Source organism: Rhinoderma darwinii, chromosome 2 (assembly GCF_050947455.1).
Source record: "Rhinoderma darwinii isolate aRhiDar2 chromosome 2, aRhiDar2.hap1, whole genome shotgun sequence".
NCBI classification, from domain to species: domain Eukaryota; kingdom Metazoa; phylum Chordata; class Amphibia; order Anura; family Rhinodermatidae; genus Rhinoderma; species Rhinoderma darwinii.
Genome location: NC_134688.1, coordinates 482925301 through 482949880, shown reverse-complemented (window position 1 = coordinate 482949880; position 24580 = coordinate 482925301). Strand labels below are relative to the sequence as shown.

At 51.6% G+C, this 24580-nt stretch overlaps 1 protein-coding gene across 1 annotated transcript in view; it reads left to right on the top strand.

The window, feature by feature from the left end:
- LOC142741939 (solute carrier family 22 member 15-like) overlaps positions 1–1916 on the top strand; it is a 29615-nt gene extending 27699 nt beyond the window's left edge. Inside the window, exons 10-11 of the mRNA XM_075851260.1 lie at positions 135–329; positions 1363–1916. Of these exons, the coding sequence (XP_075707375.1) occupies positions 135–329; positions 1363–1419 (252 nt within the window). The 3' untranslated portion in view covers positions 1420–1916. The remainder of the gene's footprint in view (positions 1–134; positions 330–1362) is intronic.
- The last annotated feature ends 22664 nt before the right edge of the window (positions 1917–24580 follow it).

The following is a 24580-nucleotide window of genomic DNA, read 5'->3' as shown; positions in this document are numbered from 1 at the left end:
CCTGAGTATATTATTAAGGGAGAGGACGCCATTCACGTGACGTACAGGCTGGTGTTCTCTGGTATCAGCCCCTTTTCTGGCTGGATTGTATGAGGTCTCTGATCCTCTCTGACGTGCTGTCTCTCTCTCCGCAGCGCTCGGTCCAGTGGTCTCTCCCTTACGTGGTGTTTGGCTGCTCGGGGGTGACCGCCGGACTCCTCAGCCTCCTGTTACCCGAGACGTTGAACTGTCCGCTCCCGGAGACGCTGTGTGATCTGCAGGTGTCCACGTACCGCCGGCTGGCCGCAGAGGAGGAGGAGTCGTGTCTGCTGAGCGAGGACACCGGACAGGTCAGAGGGTCGTACGAGCGCTCCTAGGTTACTGTGTCCTCCAGGGCAGGTCTGACTAATAGTCCGTCACTCTGTAATATGGCGGCTCCGCTGCGTCACAATGCACCGGCGGTGGAGGCCATGACAGTCTGAGGTGTCACGTAGGGTTCGTGGACCCACTGGGCCATACCGTCTTGGCGGTATGGCAGCTGGCCAAAAGGGCGCAGGTCAGAGTCTATAGTTCATATAGGGTACCTGTGGCAGCTTGGACAGTAGCAAGGCAGGCTTGGCAGGAACTTGTGAGCAGGTAGACGTCAGGCTTGGAGAAGCAGGACAGGCGTGGTATACAACGCGGCTACAGCTCAGCACGGCACTAGATCAGGAACAGGGAACACTGGGAGCATGAAACACTAGGGGACCATTTGCATGACAAACTTAGGATATGACAACAACGCTCAGGCGTGGGAGGATGGGGCTGGGACCTTCTTATAGCCCAGGGTACTCTGGAGCAATTAGCTCAATCACAAACATGCTTGCGCTCTAGCTTCTCAAGTCTGGACTGAGCTCGTGAGCGCACCCTGGTGGTCACTGTGGAGCAGGACGGCCGTATGTGCAGACATCTCTTGAGAGAAGGGTGTCGACTGGATGGAAGGAGTTCGTGGTCAGCGACCAGGGTTGTTACATGAGGCTTCTATGTGCTGACATCACATCCCATCACACTCTACTGTCCTCTCTATGGGAGGAGCTCCACTGGGGGAGGGGGGAGGGTGGCGCAGGTAGTCACCGGGGATCTGTGGTTTGTAGAGTCACAGGTTGGGTTTGGCTTCAGACTGGAGGACGGGGGCAGGATCCATGGACGGATAGTGACGGAGATTCATCGCAGGTGCCATGTGTAAGGACGTGGAACGGTGGGTAAAAGGGGGCGTGGCTTTCTGGTCTTAATGAGTGCAGGCGATTAGAGGGAGTGTACGCCATATTGGGCCGTTCAGAGCACACCAGGTAGAGCGGAGATTTGGGGGTTCTTGGGGTCCCCTGACGTCTCTTCTCTCTTCAGGGTGAGCCGGAGACTGTAGCTGAGAATTCCAGTGAAGAAGAGGAGGAGGAACTTTGACCACACGACGCCGGACCCCTCATCTATCAGACCTGCCGGCAGAACATCGGAGTATAGCTGGGGCCGCTGCTGGTGGAGGCTTCAGGTCCTGTGTGCTGCAATTAGATCCAGGATCTGCCAGAATGTAGAAAAGACGCCGGAGTCCCCTCTATGGCCGCGCACCAGCACTTTACAGCACTGCCGAAATATAATGCTAGCGAGCAGCAGGACCCAGTAGAGGGGCCGTTGTTTCTCCTGTCCCTGTGTACAGCAGATCTCGGCCGTCCTCCAGGTACGGTGGTGATCGGCGCTCGGCTCTGCTGCTCCTTTGTACATCGTGACTATATAAGTTATTATTCTATTTATTTAAATGCTCCGTAGTTTATAAACCTATAACGTTCTGGTGGAGTCACATACGATGCGTGGTCAGGGTCACCATGTAATCCATATCAGCAGGAGCCGGGGGCAGGTAGTGACCCAGTTAGTGCTGCTGTTATATGGATTATGTAGGTCCAGGAGGGGGGGTGAAAGCTCATGTTGGGGGGGAAGGGAGGGTGAGGTCCATCACGCTGTGTTATGGAGGAGGATAGGAGCCTGTGGCGGTCGGTGTCCTGGGTTGGGTGTGGTGGGGGACATCGGGGGTCCTACGCTAGGTGTGTCGGGGAGGTCGGGGGTCCTACGCTGGGTGTGTCGTGGGGGAGGTCGGGTGTCGTGGTCCTGCGCTGGGTGTCTTGGGGGAGGTCGGGGGTCCTGCGCTGGGTGTGGTGGTAGAGGTTGGGGTCCTGCGCTGGGTGTCTTGGGGGAGGTCGGGGGTCCTGCGCTGGGTGTCTTGGGGGAGGTCGGGGGTCCTGCGCTGGGTGTGGTGGTAGAGGTTGGGGTCCTGCGCTGGGTGTGGTGGGGGAGGTCGGGGGTCCTGCGCTGGGTGTGGTGGTAGAGGTCAGGGGTCCTGCGCTGGGTGTCTTGGGGGAGGTCGGGGGTCCTGCGCTGGGTGTCTTGGGGGAGGTCGGGGGTCCTGCGCTGGGTGTGGTGGTAGAGGTTGGGGTCCTGCGCTGGGTGTCTTGGGGGAGGTCGTGGGTCCTGCGCTGGGTGTGGTGGGGGAGGTCGGGGGTCCTGAATGTGGAGTGTTTGGTGTTTCCGAGTGTTGGGGATTACCACCCCTCCTCGTCCTTCGTCTCCTGGTATTTCTCCCCTCCCCCGTCCCCTTTAATCACAGTTTATAGACGTTTAACGTCGGACTGTTTGTTGATACAAAAGCAAAAAGTCGATGATCAGCGACGCGCCTGTAACCTGCTTGCTGTCATGTGACCGCGGTACTTAAAGGGAAAGCATCAGAAATCGACAGATTATTTCTATAAGGTTTTTATTATAAACATTTTTGGATTTTTTTGTGTTTTATATTCAATATAAAAACTCCTGAAATATTTCCGTTCTCTCAGGTTTTGTGAATTATTTATTTCAATCCAGAAAATCCTCAGTATAACGTGCCTATGAGGTCACGTAATCCGCATAATGACCAGTAGGGAGCGTAATAATAATAGCGCAATATCAGACGTATAGAATAGCAGAGACCGTGGAACAGGAGGAACCAAAGAGATGACTGGAAAATCAAACACAATACGTAATCCGTCCGTCCAGCTGGAAAGATGTGATAGGACGCAGAGTCCAGCGAGTGACTCTACAGATCTCCAAACTCTTACTTCACAACCTGATTGCTGTAGCTTACTTGTCAGCAGAGTCGTCTACTTATTATTAGAGGAGGGTCAGCAGAGTCGTCTCCATATCACTAGAGGGGGGTCAGCAGAGTCATCTCCCTATCACTAGAGGGGGGTCAGCAGAGTCATCTCATTATTATTAGAGGGGGGTCAGCAGAGTCATCTCATTATTAGAGGAGGGTCAGCAGAGTCATCTCATTATTATTATTAGAGGGGGTCAGCAGAGTCGTCTCCTTATTAGAGGAGGGTCAGCAGAGTCATCTCATTAATATTATTAGAGGGGTCAGCAGAGTCATCTCATTATCACTAGAGGGGGTCAACAGAGTCATCTCATTATTATTAGAGGAGGGTCAGCAGAGTCATCTCATTAGAGGAGGGTCAGCAGAGTCATATTATTATTAGAGGGGGGTCAGCAGAGTCATCTCATTAGAGGAGGGTCAGCAGAGTCATCTCATTATTATTAGAGGGGGGTCAGCAGAGTCATCTCATTATTAGAAGAGGGTCAGCAGAGTCATCTCATTAATATTATTAGAGGGGTCAGCAGAGTCATCTCATTATCACTAGAGGGGGTCAGGAGAGTCATCTCATTATCACTAGAGGGGGTCAACAGAGTCATCTCATTATTATTAGAGGAGGGTCAGCAGAGTCGTCTCATTATTATTAGAGGGGGGTCAGCAGAGTCATCTAGTTATTAGAGAGTGGGTCAGCCATCATCTCATCAGGAGAGGGTGGGGGAGTTAATGATAGTTTTATTGTACTATTAGTTGCAGTGTGTGCACCTCCAATATGTCCTCCTATATACCGACAATACAGGAAGTGTGCGCCTCCAATATGTCCTCCTATATACCGACAATACAGGAAGTGTGCGCCTCCAATATGTCCTATATACCGACAATACAGGAAGTGTGCGCCTCCAATATGTCCTATATACCGACAATACAGGAAGTGTGCGCCTCCAATATGTCCTCCTATATACCGACAATACAGGAAGTGTGCGCCTCCAATATGTCCTCCCCCATACATATAATACAGGAAGTGTGTCTCCAATATGTCCTCCCCTATACATATAATACAGGAAGTGTGCGCCTCCAATATTTCCTCCCCTATACAGACAATACAGGAAGTGTGCACCTCCAATATTTCCTCCCCTATACAGACAATACAGGAAGTGTGCACCTCCAATATTTCCTCCCCGATACATATAATACAGGAAGTGTGTCTCCAATATTTCCTCCCCTATACATATAATACAGGAAGTGTGCGCCTCCAATATTTCCTCCCCTATACAGACAATACAGGAAGTGTGCGCCTCCAATATTTCCTCCCCTATACATATAATACAGGAAGTGTGCGCCTCCAATATTTCCTCCCCTATACAGACAGTACCGGAAGTGTGCGCCTCCAATATGTCCTCCCCTATACATATAATACAGGAAGTGTGCGCCTTCAATATGTCCTCCCCTATACATATAATACAGGAAGTGTGCGCCTCCAATATGTCCTCCCCTATACATATAATACAGGAAGTATGTGCCACCAGTATGTTCGCCCCCCAGCGTTCTAAAAATAAATGGAAATGAAATGAACAACATTTATAATACAGAATAATCCTCTTGTTCCTCGTCGTCCTCCGGCCGCACAGATCACGTCTTACCCTACAGAGGACAGAAGAACCAATAATTACACCCTGAATGAACGTAACAATCCAGTACGCCCTCTAGTGTTGTACACCCATAAATACCCCCCTTGGAATGCAGCGAATTGTGTTTTTGTCCCTATAATGGCGAGAACCTCGTTTCAGATCTTTCTCGAGAACTGGTGTGTCTGGTTCCCCGGTATTTCCCCTCAAGCCTGGGACGTTATACCGGTGTGTCCAGTAACTACTGAAAGCCGGGCGTTCATTACATCCGGGAACAGGAGTGTCCCACAGGGGGGGTCCCTGTATCAGCCAGGGTCTAGCACGGGGGGGGGGGCAGATTCCAAGTAGAAAAGTCAGGCTGGTTTCGCTTTACAGGAAGTGCGCGCGAAGAATAATTTTCCACCGTAATGACAAACTAAAATCGGCTCTGCACAACGTGGTGATGGCGTTCTGCTATTACCGTAAGTGACGGCGCGGGAGGCGAGTATGTGCACCCCCTCCCCTCTGGATTGAAAAGAGCAGCGTCCTCTGCAGATAGCCGCGCTGGGTCGCCCGGCATGTTGTGTAACAATCAGCCGGAGCCCAATAACAACGCCTGCGACAGCAGCAGTAATTGCTCTTCTGCAGAACAGAAGAAAACTTAGAATCAGTCGTCAGAAAAAATTTCAGTTGGCCTAAACCCAAACTAACGAAAAAAAATGGAGACGGTCAAGGCTGCTGGGAAGTGGAAATGATCCTGTAAACATCATAAAATATCTTAACGGCAATTCCCCTCATCATCTTCTGAGTCCGAGGATTTTTTTTTTTCAGAAGGGGAAGTCCTCTCTATCTCCAGAGCAGAGCGCTGATACCCCCACTATCTCCAGAGCAGACTGCTGGTGCCCCCACTATCTCCAGAGCAGAGCGCTGATGCCCCCACTATCTCCAGAGCAGAGCGCTGATGCCCCCACTATCTCCAGAGCAGACTGCTGATGCCCCCACTATCTCCAGAGCAGACTGCTGGTGCCCCCACTATCTCCAGAGCAGATCGCTGATACCCCAACTATCTCCAGAGCAGACTGCTGGTGCCCCCACTATCTCCAGAGCAGAGCGCTGATACCCCCACTATCTCCAGAGCAGACTGCTGGTGCCCCCACTATCTCCAGAGCAGAGCGCTGGTGCCCCCACTATCTCCAGAGCAGACTGCTGGTGCCCCCACTATCTCTAGAGCAGACTGCTGATGCCCCCACTATCTCCAGAGCAGACTGCTGGTGCCCCCACTATCTCCAGAGCAGAGCGCTGATGCCCCCACTATCTCCAGAGCAGACTGCTGATGCCCCCACTATCTCCAGAGCAGACTGCTGATGCCCCCACTATCTCCAGAGCAGACTGCTGGTGCCCCCACTATCTCCAGAGCAGAGCGCTGATGCCCCCACTATCTCCAGAGCAGACTGCTGATGCCCCCACTATCTCCAGAGCAGACTGCTGATGCCCCCACTATCTCCAGAGCAGACTGCTGGTGCCCCCACTATCTCCAGAGCAGACTGCTGGTGCCCCCACTATCTCCAGAGCAGACTGCTGGTGCCCCCACTATCTCCAGAGCAGACTGCTGGTGCCCCCACTATCTCCAGAGCAGACTGCTGGTGCCCCCACTATCTCCAGAGCAGACTGCTGGTGCCCCCACTATCTCCAGAGCAGACTGCTGGTGCCCCCACTATCTCCAGAGCAGAGCGCTGGTGCCCCCACTATCTCCAGAGCAGACTGCTGGTGCCCCCACTATCTCTAGAGCAGACTGCTGATGCCCCCACTATCTCCAGAGCAGACTGCTGGTGCCCCCACTATCTCCAGAGCAGAGCGCTGATGCCCCCACTATCTCCAGAGCAGACTGCTGATGCCCCCACTATCTCCAGAGCAGACTGCTGGTGCCCCCACTATCTCCAGAGCAGACTGCTGGTGCCCCCACTATCTCCAGAGCAGACTGCTGGTGCCCCCACTATCTCCAGAGCAGACTGCTGGTGCCCCCACTATCTCCAGAGCAGACTGCTGGTGCCCCCACTATCTCCAGAGCAGACTGCTGGTGCCCCCACTATCTCCAGAGCAGAGCGCTGGTGCCCCCACTATCTCCAGAGCAGAGCGCTGATGCCCCCACTATCTCCAGAGCAGACTGCTGGTGCCCCCACTATCTCCGGAGCAGAGCGCTGGTGCCCCCACTATCTCCAGAGCAGAGCGCTGATGCCCCCACTATCTCCAGAGCAGACTGCTGGTGCCCCCACTATCTCCAGAGCAGAGCGCTGATGCCCCCACTATCTCCAGAGCAGACTGCTGGTGCCCCCACTATCTCCAGAGCAGAGCGCTGATGCCCCCACTATCTCCAGAGCAGACTGCTGATGCCCCCACTATCTCCAGAGCAGACTGCTGGTGCCCCCACTATCTCCAGAGCAGACTGCTGGTGCCCCCACTATCTCCAGAGCAGACTGCTGGTGCCCCCACTATCTCCAGAGCAGACTGCTGGTGCCCCCACTATCTCCAGAGCAGAGCGCTGATGCCCCCACTATCTCCAGAGCAGACTGCTGGTGCCCCCACTATCTCCAGAGCAGACTGCTGATGCCCCCACTATCTCCAGAGCAGACTGCTGATGCCCCCACTATCTCCAGAGCAGACTGCTGATGCCCCCACTATCTCCAGAGCAGAGTGCTGATGCCCCCACTATCTCCAGAGCAGACTGCTGATGCCCCCACTATCTCCAGAGCAGAGCGCTGATGCCCCCACTATCTCCAGAGCAGACTGCTGATGCCCCCACTATCTCCAGAGCAGACTGCTGATGCCCCCACTATCTCCAGAGCAGACTGCTGATGCCCCCACTATCTCCAGAGCAGACTGCTGGTGCCCCCACTATCTCCAGAGCAGAGCGCTGATACCCCCACTATCTCCAGAGCAGAGCGCTGGTGCCCCCACTGTCTCCAGAGCAGACTGCTGATGCCCCCACTGTCTCCAGAGCTGACTGCTGATGCCCCCACTGTCTCCAGAGCAGACTGCTGATGCCCTCACTGTCTCCAGAGCAGACTGCTTATGCCCCCACTGTCTCCAGAGCAGACTGCTGATGCCCCCACTATCTCCAGAGCAGACTGCTGATGCCCCCACTATCTCCAGAGCAGACTGCTGATGCCCCCACTATCTCCAGAGCAGACTGCTGATGCCCCCACTATCTCCAGAGCAGACTGCTGGTGCCCCCACTATCTCCAGAGCAGAGCGCTGATACCCCCACTATCTCCAGAGCAGAGCGCTGGTGCCCCCACTATCTCCAGAGCAGACTGCTGATGCCCCCACTATCTCCAGAGCAGACTGCTGATGCCCCCACTATCTCCAGAGCAGACTGCTGATGCCCCCACTATCTCCAGAGCAGACTGCTGATGCCCCCACTATCTCCAGAGCAGACTGCTGGTGCCCCCACTATCTCCAGAGCAGAGCGCTGGTGCCCCCACTATCTCCAGAGCAGACTGCTGATACCCCCACTATCTCCAGAGCAGAGACCTGATGCCCCCACTATCTCCAGAGCAGAGTGCTGATGCCCCCAATATCTCCAGAGCAGACTGCTGGTGCCCCCACTATCTCCAGAGCAGAGACCTGATGCCCCCACTATCTCCAGAGCAGAGACCTGATGCCCCCACTATCTCCAGAGCAGAGACCTGATGCCCCCACTATCTCCAGAGCAGAGACCTGATGCCCCCACTATCTCCAGAGCAGAGACCTGATGCCCCCACTATCTCCAGAGCAGAGACCTGATGCTCCCACTATCTCCAGAGCAGAGACCTGATGCCCCCACTATCTCTAGAGAGGAGAACTCATGTAACGTGACATAAATCCTTGCCACGAGTTCAGTCCTGTGTTTCGTGTAAAGACATTTCTATTCCCCGACCCTTCTGTCTCTTTGGGATTTGCCTTTCTAAATAACAACTTTCATATGTTCTTCGTTGTGTCCTCGTTCCTATATGTTTATTTACAGGTAAATGTGTCCTTGTCTTTAGTTGTGGGGCGATGAGACCTCATCCGTGCTTCCAGTTTCTGTCGCGTTTCTCCAACATATTGACACCTGCAGGACGTTTAGTGCACAGAATCAGGTCCACAACATTGGATGTAGAACATGTGAACGTCCTGGGAATCTCCTGCTTTGTGTCGCGGATCCGTATCTTGTCCGCGGTCATTATATGACATCATGTTTTGCAGTTTCTTACATGTCGGGGATCGGTTCCTTTTTGTGGATTATCAGAAGATCATGAATGTGCCTGTAACTACATGGGGAGGTTCTCAGAATATTATTTTCAGACGTCATCTTGGTGTAGGACATGATGTCGCTTTCCTTGGTACCTCTAGCTGTGGATTGTACGTCACTTCCGGAGGTACACCATACTTATTGTCTTTGTATTGGAGACGTTGACTTCTTATTCTGTTGGCTCTGATAATTTGGTCATCAATTGAAGTCGGATGGTGGTCCTGACCTATAAATGTCCTTGCAAGGTGGTCTGTCCCTGTCTGTTGGGCTGGTGCAGACACTATTATATCTGATGGCCGGGCTGTAGACCTTGGACTTTTGATGTGTTTGGGGTGGAAGTGGTCCCTCTGAGGTATGTCTGACGATCAATAGGTTTATGATACAAGGATGTTTGTATTCAGCTGTTTTGAAGTTTTATGGTGCTGTCCAGAAAGTTTATTTCCATACATGAATAGTTCAACGTTAGGGTTATTGTGGGATGAAGTTCATTAAACCTCTCATGGAATTGTATTAGTTCTTGTTCTGTGCGAGTCCAGATGATTAGAATAATGTCCATGTAGTGAAAGCCGGCCAAGGGTTTAAGGGAGCAGGAGGCCAAGAAGTCACTTTCCAGTCACTCTTCCCACTGACCTTCCAGTAACCATGAAGTGTCCTCACTGACCAGTGGCATATTAGGTAGACCATGGGCCCTGGGCTGTTACCCAATCTTGGGCCCCCCTTCTCCACCACCACCCTGCCGCGCCGTAACTACTGTTGTTAACACTACTTTTTTGTGCAAGCATTAACAAATGGATGTTACAATTCCCCTTGTCAAAGGGCTGTGTCCCTACATACTGACAGGATCACACTGTGCAGGGACACATCCTCCTGACACGGGGAATGGTAACACACATTTGTCTATCAGTCCTGGACTGCACAAAGACTTTCTGTGAAATTCAAGGATTTCCTAATTGTGAAATACAAGCATTTCCTATAATAAGATGTCAGGAGAGGAGACCGATTCTCTATAAATCCAGTGACTCACAGGTGACGTCTTCTCGGATTCTAGTAGTTTTTTTTCCTTTTTTCTTCTCCATTCGGTCCAGAATTCATGACAACTCTTCCCGGCCACGATCAGATGTCTTCGGATCCTCACTTTTCCAACATTTCCACACCTATAAACGACGATAAAATTATTATTGTGTCACACTCTATGCCACTAAATATAATAGCTCCATACACTGCGCCCCTGAATAAAATAGTACCAAACACTGTGCCCCTGAATATAATTGTGTAAAAAACTGTAAAGTAAAGCACCACATACACAGTTCCCCTGTAGATAGGGCCACACACAGCTCCTGTAGATAGGGCCACACACAGCTCCTGTAGATAGGGCCACACACAGCTCCTGTAGATAGGGCCACACACAGCTCCTGTAGATAGGGCCACACACAGCTCCTGTAGATAGGGCCACACACAGCTCCTGTAGATAGGGCCACACACAGCCCTCTGTAGATATTACCACACACGCTGCTCCCTGTATATATTACCACACACGCTGCTCCCTGTATATATTACCACACACGCTGCTCCCTGTAGATATTACCACACACACTGCTCCCTGTATATATTACCACACACACTGCTCCCTGTAGATATTACCACACACACTGCTCCCTGTAGATATTACCACACACACTGCTCCCTGTATATATTACCACACACACTGCTCCCTGTATATATTACCACACACACTGCTCCCTGTATATATTACCACACACACTGCTCCCTGTATATATTACCACACACACTGCCCCCTGTATATATTACCACACACACTGCTCCCTGTATATATTACCACACGCTGCTCCGTGTATATATTACCACACACGCTGCCCCCTGTATATATTACCACACGCTGCTCCCTGTATATATTACCACACACGCTGCTCCCTGTATATATTACCACACACGCTGCTCCCTGTAGATATTACCACACACACTGCCCCCTGTATATATTACCACACACGCTGCTCCCTGTAGATATTACCACACACACTGCTCCCTGTATATATTACCACACACACTGCTCCCTGTATATATTACCACACACGCTGCCCCCTGTATATATTACCACACACACTGCTCCCTGTATATATTACCACACACGCTGCTCCCTGTATATATTACCACACGCTGCCCCCTGTATATATTACCACACACACTGCTCCCTGTATATATTACCACACACACTGCCCCCTGTATATATTACCACACACACTGCCCCCTGTATATATTACCACACACACTGCTCCCTGTATATATTACCACACACACTGCCCCCTGTATATATTACCACACACACTGCTCCCTGTATATATTACCACACACACTGCCCCCTGTATATATTACCACACACGCTGCTCCCTGTATATATTACCACACACACTGCCCCCTGTATATATTACCACACACACTGCTCCCTGTATATATTACCACACACACTGCCCCCTGTATATATTACCACACACACTGCTCCCTGTATATATTACCACACACGCTGCTCCCTGTATATATTACCACACACGCTGCTCCCTGTATATATTACCACACACGCTGCTCCCTGTATATATTACCACACACGCTGCTCCCTGTATATATTACCACACACACTGCTCCCTGTATATATTACCACACACTCTGCTCCCTGTAGATATTACCACACACTGCTCCCTGTATATATTACCACACACACTGCTCCCTGTAGATATTACCACACACACTGCTCCCTGTATATATTACCACACACACTGCTCCCTGTATATATTACCACACACACTGCTCCCTGTATATATTATCACACACACTGCCCCCTGTATATATTACCACACACACTGCTCCCTGTATATATTACCACACACACTGTCCCCTGTATATATTACCACACACACTGCTCCCTGTATATATTACCACACACGCTGCTCCCTGTATATATTACCACACACGCTGCCACCTGTATATATTTGTAAAGGATCTGCCAGGCACAGCTTCAGGGTTAACTCCCATAATTAATCAGTCAGCACCTGAATCTACATCCCTGAGACTGACTCCAGCTTCCACCACTCAGGCTGGCAGGCTTAGGAGTGGGAGAGCCTATCGCAACCTGGCCAGACTCAGCTAGCTCCCGCCCTCTGTCTATTTATACCTGCCCTTCCTGTCCCTCGGTGCTTGTGATTCTTTTCGTGTGGTTTCCTGGCCCAGCTACAGCTCCTTCTATTTTGATCCTGCTCCATACTGACCCTGGCTTACTGACTACTCTTCTGCTCTTCGTTTGGTACCTCGCACACTCCTGGCTTGACTCGGCTCGTTCACCACTCTGGTTGCTCACGGTGTTGCCGTGGACAACTGCCCCTTTCCCTTGCTTGTATTCCCTTGTATGTTTGTCGTGTTTGTCGTGCTTGTTGTGCACTTACTGAGCGCAGGGACCGCCGCCCAGTTGTACCCCGTCGCCTAGGGCGGGTCGTTGCAAGTAGGCAGGGACAGATTGGCGGGTAGAGTAGGGCTCACTTGTCCGTTTCCCTACCCCCCGTCATTACAATATTACCACACACGCTGCCCCCTGTATATATTACCACACACGCTGCCCCCTGTATATATTACCACTAGAGATGAGCGAACCGGGACAACCGAACCCGGTTTCGGTCCGAACTTCAGGAAAAGTTCGGTTCGCAGCGAATCCGAACTTTACCGGGTTCGGCCGAACCCGTTTTGACCGAACCCGGCTACATTTTGGCGCCTGCCACATGTTACATCTAAAATGGAGGATTACAGAAGATCACCTGACATCAGGCTACCCCATAATGCCTTGCAAACGGCTCTCCCAGCCTATCGGGAGGCAGCATAGGGGCGGGCTCAAGCCTGCAATAAAAGTCTATGCACGGAGCTCAGCGGCCATTTTACAGACAGGAGCTGTAGGAATAGCATCTCTGTGCAGTAAGGGAAAGCTTTAGGAATCTAAAAGGCAGGAATTCAGAAATCGAAGGGGCTCATCCACTACTCACTACTCAGCCAGTGTGTGAATACGCTTTTATAAGGGGCTCATCCCCGTTGCATCCAACTTGCAATACAGGCAGCCTAGTAGTACTATAAGGCCCAGCATTCCCTGAGTGCACTGCAGCGAGGCTGATTGAAATTCTCATTCATTGCCATTTGCCAAGCCAGTGTCCGTGTGTGAATACGCTTTTAAAAGGGGCTCATCCCTGGAATAACAATCCAACTTGCCATACAGGCAGCCTAGAAGTACTACAACGCCCAGCATTCCCTGAGTGCACTGCAGCGAGGCTGATTGAAATTCTCATTCATTGCCATTTGCCAAGCCAGTGTCCGTGTGTGAATACGCTTTTAGAAGGGGCTCATCCCCATTGCATCCAACTTGCAATACAGGCAGCCTTTGTAGTAGTGGTAGTAGTAGTACTACAAGGCCCAGCATTCCCTGAGTGCACTGCAGCGAGGCTGATTGAAATTCTCATTCATTGCCATTTGCCAAGCCAGTGTCCGTGTGTGAATACGCTTTTAAAAGGGGCTCATCCCTGGCCGTTATTAACAGGATAACAATCCAACTTGCCATACAGGCAGCCTAGAAGTACTACAACGCCCAGCATTCCCTGAGTGCACTGCAGCGAGGCTGATTGAAATTCTCATTCATTGCCATTTGCCAAGCCAGTGTCCGTGTGTGAATACGCTTTTAAAAGGGGCTCATCCCTGGAATAACAATCCAACTTGCCATACAGGCAGCCTAGAAGTACTACAACGCCCAGCATTCCCTGAGTGCACTGCAGCGAGGCTGATTGAAATTCTCATTCATTGCCATTTGCCAAGCCAGTGTCCGTGTGTGAATACGCTTTTAAAAGGGGCTCATCCCTGGAATAACAATCCAACTTGCCATACAGGCAGCCTAGTAGTACTACAAGGCCCAGCATTCCCTGAGTGCACTGCAGCGAGGCTGATTGAAATTCTCATTCATTGCCATTTGCCAAGCCAGTGTCCGTGTGTGAATACGCTTTTAGAAGGGGCTCATCCCCATTGCATCCAACTTGCAATACAGGCAGCCTTTGTAGTAGTGGTAGTAGTAGTACTACAAGGCCCAGCATTCCCTGAGTGCACTGCAGCGAGGCTGATTGAAATTCTCATTCATTGCCATTTGCCAAGCCAGTGTCCGTGTGTGAATACGCTTTTAAAAGGGGCTCATCCCTGGCCGTTATTAACAGGATAACAATCCAACTTGCCATACAGGCAGCCTAGAAGTACTACAACGCCCAGCATTCCCTGAGTGCACTGCAGCGAGGCTGATTGAAATTCTCATTCATTGCCATTTGCCAAGCCAGTGTCCGTGTGTGAATACGCTTTTAGAAGGGGCTCATCCCCATTGCATCCAACTTGCAATACAGGCAGCCTTTGTAGTAGTGGTAGTAGTAGTACTACAAGGCCCAGCATTCCCTGAGTGCACTGCAGCGAGGCTGATTGAAATTCTCATTCATTGCCATTTGCCAAGCCAGTGTCCGTGTGTGAATACGCTTTTAAAAGGGGCTCATCCCTGGAATAACAATCCAACTTGCCATACAGGCAGCCTAGTAGTACTACAAGGCCCAGCATTCCCTGAGTGCACTGCAGCGAGGCTGATTGAAATTCTCATTCATTGCCATTTGCCAAGCCAGTGTCCGTGTGTGAATACGCTTTTAGAAGGGGCTCATCCCCATTGCATCCAACTTGCAATACAGGCAGCCTTTGTAGTAGTGGTAGTAGTACTACAAGGCCCAGCATTCCCTGAGTGCACTGCAGCGAGGCTGATTGAAATTCTCATTCATTGCCATTTGCCAAGCCAGTGTCCGTGTGTGAATACGCTTTTAAAAGGGGCTCATCCCTGGCCGTTATTAACAGGATAACAATCCAACTTGCCATACAGGCAGCCTAGAAGTACTACAACGCCCAGCATTCCCTGAGTGCACTGCAGCGAGGCTGATTGAAATTCTCATTCATTGCCATTTGCCAAGCCAGTGTCCGTGTGTGAATACGCTTTTAGAAGGGGCTCATCCCCATTGCATCCAACTTGCAATACAGGCAGCCTTTGTAGTAGTGGTAGTAGTAGTACTACAAGGCCCAGCATTCCCTGAGTGCACTGCAGCGAGGCTGATTGAAATTCTCATTCATTGCCATTTGCCAAGCCAGTGTCCGTGTGTGAATACGCTTTTAAAAGGGGCTCATCCCTGGAATAACAATCCAACTTGCCATACAGGCAGCCTAGTAGTACTACAAGGCCCAGCATTCCCTGAGTGCACTGCAGCGAGGCTGATTGAAATTCTCATTCATTGCCATTTGCCAAGCCAGTGTCCGTGTGTGAATACGCTTTTAAAAGGGGCTCATCCCTGGAATAACAATCCAACTTGCCATACAGGCAGCCTAGTAGTACTACAAGGCCCAGCATTCCCTGAGTGCACTGCAGCGAGGCTGATTGAAATTCTCATTCATTGCCATTTGCCAAGCCAGTGTCCGTGTGTGAATACGCTTTTAGAAGGGGCTCATCCCCATTGCATCCAACTTGCAATACAGGCAGCCTTTGTAGTAGTGGTAGTAGTACTACAAGGCCCAGCATTCCCTGAGTGCACTGCAGCGAGGCTGATTGAAATTCTCATTCATTGCCATTTGCCAAGCCAGTGTCCGTGTGTGAATACGCTTTTAGAAGGGGCTCATCCCCATTGCATCCAACTTGCAATACAGGCAGCCTTTGTAGTAGTGGTAGTAGTAGTACTACAAGGCCCAGCATTCCCTGAGTGCACTGCAGCGAGGCTGATTGAAATTCTCATTCATTGCCATTTGCCAAGCCAGTGTCCGTGTGTGAATACGCTTTTAAAAGGGGCTCATCCCTGGAATAACAATCCAACTTGCCATACAGGCAGCCTAGTAGTACTACAAGGCCCAGCATTCCCTGAGTGCACTGCAGCGAGGCTGATTGAAATTCTCATTCATTGCCATTTGCCAAGCCAGTGTCCGTGTGTGAATACGCTTTTAGAAGGGGCTCATCCCCATTGCATCCAACTTGCAATACAGGCAGCCTTTGTAGTAGTGGTAGTAGTAGTACTACAAGGCCCAGCATTCCCTGAGTGCACTGCAGCGAGGCTGATTGAAATTCTCATTCATTGCCATTTGCCAAGCCAGTGTCCGTGTGTGAATACGCTTTTAAAAGGGGCTCATCCCTGGAATAACAATCCAACTTGCCATACAGGCAGCCTAGTAGTACTACAAGGCCCAGCATTCCCTGAGTGCACTGCAGCGAGGCTGATTGAAATTCTCATTCATTGCCATTTGCCAAGCCAGTGTCCGTGTGTGAATACGCTTTTAGAAGGGGCTCATCCCCATTGCATCCAACTTGCAATACAGGCAGCCTTTGTAGTAGTGGTAGTAGTAGTACTACAAGGCCCAGCATTCCCTGAGTGCACTGCAGCGAGGCTGATTGAAATTCTCATTCATTGCCATTTGCCAAGCCAGTGTCCGTGTGTGAATACGCTTTTAAAAGGGGCTCATCCCTGGCCGTTATTAACAGGATAACAATCCAACTTGCCATACAGGCAGCCTAGAAGTACTACAACGCCCAGCATTCCCTGAGTGCACTGCAGCGAGGCTGATTGAAATTCTCATTCATTGCCATTTGCCAAGCCAGTGTCCGTGTGTGAATACGCTTTTAAAAGGGGCTCATCCCTGGAATAACAATCCAACTTGCCATACAGGCAGCCTAGTAGTACTACAAGGCCCAGCATTCCCTGAGTGCACTGCAGCGAGGCTGATTGAAATTCTCATTCATTGCCATTTGCCAAGCCAGTGTCCGTGTGTGAATACGCTTTTAAAAGGGGCTCATCCCTGGAATAACAATCCAACTTGCCATACAGGCAGCCTAGTAGTACTACAAGGCCCAGCATTCCCTGAGTGCACTGCAGCGAGGCTGATTGAAATTCTCATTCATTGCCATTTGCCAAGCCAGTGTCCGTGTGTGAATACGCTTTTAGAAGGGGCTCATCCCCATTGCATCCAACTTGCAATACAGGCAGCCTTTGTAGTAGTGGTAGTAGTAGTACTACAAGGCCCAGCATTCCCTGAGTGCACTGCAGCGAGGCTGATTGAAATTCTCATTCATTGCCATTTGCCAAGCCAGTGTCCGTGTGTGAATACGCTTTTAGAAGGGGCTCATCCCCATTGCATCCAACTTGCAATACAGGCAGCCTTTGTAGTAGTGGTAGTAGTAGTACTACAAGGCCCAGCATTCCCTGAGTGCACTGCAGCGAGGCTGATTGAAATTCTCATTCATTGCCATTTGCCAAGCCAGTGTCCGTGTGTGAATACGCTTTTAAAAGGGGCTCATCCCTGGCCGTTATTAACAGGATAACAATCCAACTTGCCATACAGGCAGCCTAGAAGTACTACAACGCCCAGCATTCCCTGAGTGCACTGCAGCGAGGCTGATTGAAATTCTCATTCATTGCCATTTGCCAAGCCAGTGTCCGTGTGTGAATACGCTTTTAAAAGGGGCTCATCCCTGGAATAACAATCCAACTTGCCATACAGGCAGCCTAGTAGTACTACAAGGCCCAGCATTCCCTGAGTGCACTGCAGCGAGGCTGATTGAAATTCTCATTCATTGCCATTTGCCAAGCCAGTGTCCGTGTGTGAATACGCTTTTAAAAGGGGCTCTGAAATGTCTGGGAAAAAAAAGGTTGTGAAAGGACGGGGTAGAGGAAGAAACACCCATGCCGTCTCCTCTTCCAGTCCAAATGTTGGATCTGTTGGTGCCAGACCCAGTAGCAGCATTTGTGGCACAAGACATGTGCCCAGTTCCACTAGTAGCAGCTGCCATGTGCCTGCTAGTAGTAGTATCAGCAAGCCAGACTTGTCCATCTCCTCCGGTGGGCGGGTTACTTTAGACAATACGGCCATTGTGGACTGGTTGGCTGGCTCGCGGTCATCTCAGCAGGAAGACTCTGACGATCTGGCTTCAAGCCAGGTTTCGTTGGATTCCAGATCCTCTACAGTTCCTTGGCACGGTGACAGTAGTAATATAGGTATTTCTAGCGTTTCCATTCCATCATCTATGTCTTCGCTCCCCCTTCCTAGCGGGAAGCCATCTTTCCTGAGAGTCCTAAGAGACATCTCCTCGGGTGCGAAGGAAGATACTGAACAACATAGTGATGATGATGATTTGTTTTCCGCGAGTCAGCCAACGGAGTGTGTTGCGGCGGTGGTGGAGGTGGAAGCGGTGACCGAGACGCATAGCTGCGGTAGTGGGGGTGTTGGTGGTGGTAGCCGTGGTGGCAGACGCAGTAATGAGGGGGGGCATGGAGCCCGCCATGATGTCACATCACATTCACAACACAGTGACAGAAGTGGCGGGGATGATGAGGAAGGCTATGATGATGATGTTGTTTTAGACAGGACGTGGGAACCAGGTGACGAGGTGATGACGGCGTCAGAGGAGGAGGGTAGTAGTGGCGGCACTGGATGTGATAAACAGCCAAGCCGAGGTAGGGGCAGAAGTCAATCTGCAAAACGTTGCAGCGGTAGGGTCAGCTCAGGAGCCGGTGACGGCGACACAGATGCTGGTGTAGGTTCCCGAAAAAAGCCTGCCAGACAAGGGGCAAGCTCGGGTGGTTGTGGTGGTGGTGGTGGTGGTGGACGTGGTACTACCTCTTTACGGTACTCTGCCGTGTGGCAATTTTTCTGTACCTTCCCAGAGGAGGAAAACATGGCACAGTGCCGTATCTGCAAGCAGAAAGTAAGGCGTGGGCAGGGCAGCAATGTAGGAACTACTGCTCTACGTAAACACATGGAACGGCATCACAAGGCCATGTGGGACAATCAACATGCCCCACCATCATGTACATCTAATGAAGACCCCTCTTCCGCTGCTGCTGCTGCTCCGAGTCCCTGTCATCTAAGTAGTAGCCAGGCCTTATCCACCATGTCGTTGTCATCATCATCATCACTGTCATCTAGTGCTCCTCCTATGTCCCGTCAGTTATCCATTACGGAATCGTTGTCCAATAAGCAACAATATATACCCAGTCATCCACTTGTCGTGCGGCTTAATTCACACCTGGCAAAGTTGTTGGTGGTGCAGTCGCTGCCATACCACCTGGTCGACTCCGCCGGCTTCAAGCAATTGATGGCGTGCGCTCAGCCTAGGTGGCGAATACCTAGCCGACATTACTTCTCCAAAACAGCTGTCCCTGCCTTGCACAAGCATGTGGAGGAAAAGGTGTCCAAGTCCTTGCAATTATCCGTGTGCAGCAGGGTACATGCCACCGTCGACACGTGGAGCAGCAACTATGGGCAGGGACAGTACATGTCTTTCACGGCCCACTGGGTCAATATTTTGCAGTCCGATGCACCACCGCAGCAATGCCAGGCATTACCACCTCCACGCTTGTATGTTTCTAGTTCAACTCCGGACACCAGGCGCCTACCATCCTTCTCCTCCTACTCCTCCTCCTCCTCCTTGCCTTCCTCCTTGGAGGTCTTCCCGTCCCCGACAGGACACAGCGTATCTTCCACTCCTCCTCCCTCCTCTTTTCATAGGTGCAAGGTGAAGCGCCACAACGCTGTCTTACACCTGCTGAGCCTGGGCGAGAAAAGCCACACAGGGCAGGAGCTGCTGCTGTGCATCAAGGAGGAAATCGCACGCTGGCTGTCTCCTCTGAAACTCACACTGGGCAATGTTGTCTCTGATAACGGCAAGAACGTTGTGGCTGCACTGCGTCTAGGTCACCTGACACACGCTCCTTGCATGGCACATGTGATCAATCTGGTCATAACACGCTTCTTAAAGTCATATGTTGGTTTGAAGGGTGTGCTGGCCATGTCCAGGAGGGTTTGCGTTCGCTTTAGACGTTCGTATGCATTTAAGCACGCCCTCCTGGACTTGCAGCGTCAAAACAATCTCCCAGAACACAGCCTGATTTGCGACGTTCCAACACGATGGAATTCCACCCTGCACATGTTGGACCGTCTGTACGAACAGCGGAAAGCCGTGAATGATTTCCTGATGCAGCAGACGGGCAGCGTTTGGAGCCAGTGTAATTTCGAGCTCAGGCACTGGCAGCTGGTTAGAGACGCATGTCGCGTTTTGAGGCCCTTTGAAGAGGCCACACGATTTGTGAGCCGTGACGCTAGCGGAATGAACGATGTTATGCCGCTGATATTCATTATGGAGCAAACGCTCACAGCGATGATTCAGCAAAGGATGGAGGAAGGATCACATCTGGCTATGGATGTTGAGGAGGAGGAGGAGGATGAGGAAACAGGACCTGAAGAGGAGCTGGATTTGGAGATGGAATCACAGGAAGGGATAGGGGACGAGGCAGCCGCACAACATGACAGTGATGGTGGTGATGACGAGTCTGACGACGACCTTGATGATGGACAACCATGGCAGTATGGGGCGGAGATGGAACCAACCGGGCCCTCTGAAACGCTGGCCAGGATGGCGAGCTGTATGCTTCGTTACTTGCGCGCTGACTGTCGTATTGTTAGCATGAAGCAAAGAGATGACTACTGGATAGCCACACTTTTAGACCCTCGGTATAAAGCCAGAATGGGGGAGTTTTTTGCGCCTTCCGAGAGGGAGGCAAAATTGGCTTATTATAGAGAGAAGCTATGCAGCCAGCTTGTCATGGCTTTCAAACGGCAGACACCCGCTGCAAGCATGTCTGACCGGGGGGCCACTCTCCGCTCCCCACTGTCTCATCGTTCCACCGCCTCTGGCAGAGCTACCTCTGCAATAGGCGGCAGCCGTGGCAGCAGCGGCAGCAGCAGCAGCAGCAGCAGCCAATTCAGTTTGGAAAATATGATGACAACATTTTTACATCCAATACCCCGACCTGACACACATCGTAGCACTAGTCACCAAAGGGATGTTCACCATCTCCAGGTGCAGCACCTAAACAACCAGGTTCACTCGTACTTGGACTGTGCCCTTTCTCCGTCAGAAATGCTGATCCCAGACCCCATGGACTTCTGGGTCAGCAGATTGGATCATTGGCAAGAACTGGCCCAGTTTGCCATGGGTGTACTGTCTTGTCCACCCTCCAGTGTAGCGTCAGAGAGGGTATTCAGCGCAGCAGGGGGCTTCGTCACCCCTAAGCGAACAAGATTGTCCGCCAACAGCTTGGAAAATCTCACGTTTCTGAAAATGAATCAAGCGTGGATCGGTGAGGATTTTAAAACCCCTGTGCCTGATGCCACTGATTAGATCTTACATTGCTGCTGCTGCTGCCGCCTGCTACTGCCGCCTGCTACTATGGGATTCTGTCCTGTCCACTCTTTTTTTAATGTGCCGCTGTTGGTGCTGCAGCTGCTACTACTTCTACCACCAATCCACCCCAGTGCCGTCTGCTACAAGCAGGCCTGCCCCACCAGAGGGCTTTGTCCTGTGACTCTCCAGTCTCTTTTTTTAATGTGCTGCTACTACTGCTACTACTGCTTGCACCCTTGCTGTCTGTGTTGGCTAGTACCTCTACTACCACCAATACACCTACACTGCCATCTGCTACAAGCAGGCCTGAGGCCTGCCCCACTACAGGGCTTTGTCCTCCTGTGACTGTCCAGTCTCTTTTTTTAATGTGCTGCTACTACTGCTACTACTGCTTGCACCCTTGCTGTCTGTGTTGGCTACCTCGACTACTACCACCAATACACCTCCACTGCCGCCCGTCTGCTACAAGCAGGCCTGAGGCCTGCCCCACCACAGGGCTTTGTCCTCCTGTGACTGTCCAGTCTCTCTTTTTTTTAATGTGCTGCTACTACTGCTACTACTGCTTGCACCCTTGCTGTCTGTGTTGGCTACCTCTAATACCACCAATACACCTACACTGCCGCCCGTCTGCTACAAGCAGGCCTACCCCACCACAGGGCTATGTCCTGTGACTGTCGTCCAGTCTCTTTTTTTAATGTGCTGCTGCTACTACCAGTCCTACCACCCTTGCTGTCTGTGTTGGCTAGTCTACCTCTACTACCACCAATACACCTCCACTGCCGTCTGCTACAAGCAGGCCTGAGGCCTGCCCCACCACAGGGCTTTGCCCTCCTCTGACTGTCCAGTCTCTTTTTTTAATGTGCTGCTACTACTGCTACTACTGCTTGCACCCTTGCTGTCTGTGTTGGCTACCTCGGCTACTACCAGTCTACCACCAATACACCTCCACTGCCGCCCGTCTGCTACAAGCAGGCCTGAGGCCTGCCCCACCACAGGGCTTTGCCCTCCTCTGACTGTCCAGTCTCTTTTTTTAATGTGCTGCTACTACTGCTACTACTGCTTGCACCCTTGCTGTCTGTGTTGGCTACCTCGACTACTACCACCAATACACCTCCACTGCCGCCCGTCTGCTACAAGCAGGCCTGAGGCCTGCCCCACCACAGGGCTTTGCCCTCCTCTGACTGTCCAGTCTCTTTTTTTAATGTGCTGCTACTACTGCTACTACTGCTTGCACCCTTGCTGTCTGTGTTGGCTACCTCGACTACTACCACCAATACACCTCCACTGCCGCCCGTCTGCTACAAGCAGGCCTGAGGCCTGCCCCACCACAGGGCTTTGCCCTCCTCTGACTGTCCAGTCTCTTTTTTTAATGTGCTGCTACTACTGCTACTACTGCTTGCACCCTTGCTGTCTGTGTTGGCTACCTCGGCTACTACCAGTCTACCACCAATACACCTCCACTGCCGCCCGTCTGCTACAAGCAGGCCTGAGGCCTGCCCCACCACAGGGCTTTGTCCTCCTGTGACTGTCCAGTCTCTCTTTTTTTTAATGTGCTGCTACTACTGCTACTACTGCTTGCACCCTTGCTGTCTGTGTTGGCTACCTCTAATACCACCAATACACCTACACTGCCGCCCGTCTGCTACAAGCAGGCCTACCCCACCACAGGGCTATGTCCTGTGACTGTCGTCCAGTCTCTTTTTTTAATGTGCTGCTGCTACTACCAGTCCTACCACCCTTGCTGTCTGTGTTGGCTAGTCTACCTCTACTACCACCAATACACCTCCACTGCCGTCTGCTACAAGCAGGCCTGAGGCCTGCCCCACCACAGGGCTTTGCCCTCCTCTGACTGTCCAGTCTCTTTTTTTAATGTGCTGCTACTACTGCTACTACTGCTTGCACCCTTGCTGTCTGTGTTGGCTACCTCGACTACTACCACCAATACACCTCCACTGCCGCCCGTCTGCTACAAGCAGGCCTGAGGCCTGCCCCACCACAGGGCTTTGTCCTCCTCTGACTGTCCAGTCTCTTTTTTTAATGTGCTGCTACTACTGCTACTACTGCTTGCACCCTTGCTGTCTGTGTTGGCTACCTCGACTACTACCACCAATACACCTCCACTGCCGCCCGTCTGCTACAAGCAGGCCTGAGGCCTGCCCCACCACAGGGCTTTGCCCTCCTCTGACTGTCCAGTCTCTTTTTTTAATGTGCTGCTACTACTGCTACTACTGCTTGCACCCTTGCTGTCTGTGTTGGCTACCTCGACTACTACCACCAATACACCTCCACTGCCGCCCGTCTGCTACAAGCAGGCCTGAGGCCTGCCCCACCACAGGGCTTTGCCCTCCTCTGACTGTCCAGTCTCTTTTTTTAATGTGCTGCTACTACTGCTACTACTGCTTGCACCCTTGCTGTCTGTGTTGGCTACCTCGACTACTACCACCAATACACCTCCACTGCCGCCCGTCTGCTACAAGCAGGCCTGAGGCCTGCCCCACCACAGGGCTTTGCCCTCCTCTGACTGTCCAGTCTCTTTTTTTAATGTGCTGCTACTACTGCTACTACTGCTTGCACCCTTGCTGTCTGTGTTGGCTACCTCGGCTACTACCAGTCTACCACCAATACACCTCCACTGCCGCCCGTCTGCTACAAGCAGGCCTGAGGCCTGCCCCACCACAGGGCTTTGTCCTCCTGTGACTGTCCAGTCTCTCTTTTTTTTAATGTGCTGCTACTACTGCTACTACTGCTTGCACCCTTGCTGTCTGTGTTGGCTACCTCTAATACCACCAATACACCTACACTGCCGCCCGTCTGCTACAAGCAGGCCTACCCCACCACAGGGCTATGTCCTGTGACTGTCGTCCAGTCTCTTTTTTTAATGTGCTGCTGCTACTACCAGTCCTACCACCCTTGCTGTCTGTGTTGGCTAGTCTACCTCTACTACCACCAATACACCTCCACTGCCGTCTGCTACAAGCAGGCCTGAGGCCTGCCCCACCACAGGGCTTTGCCCTCCTCTGACTGTCCAGTCTCTTTTTTTAATGTGCTGCTACTACTGCTACTACTGCTTGCACCCTTGCTGTCTGTGTTGGCTACCTCGACTACTACCACCAATACACCTCCACTGCCGCCCGTCTGCTACAAGCAGGCCTGAGGCCTGCCCCACCACAGGGCTTTGTCCTCCTCTGACTGTCCAGTCTCTTTTTTTAATGTGCTGCTACTACTGCTACTACTGCTTGCACCCTTGCTGTCTGTGTTGGCTACCTCGACTACTACCACCAATAAACCTCCACTGCCGCCCGTCTGCT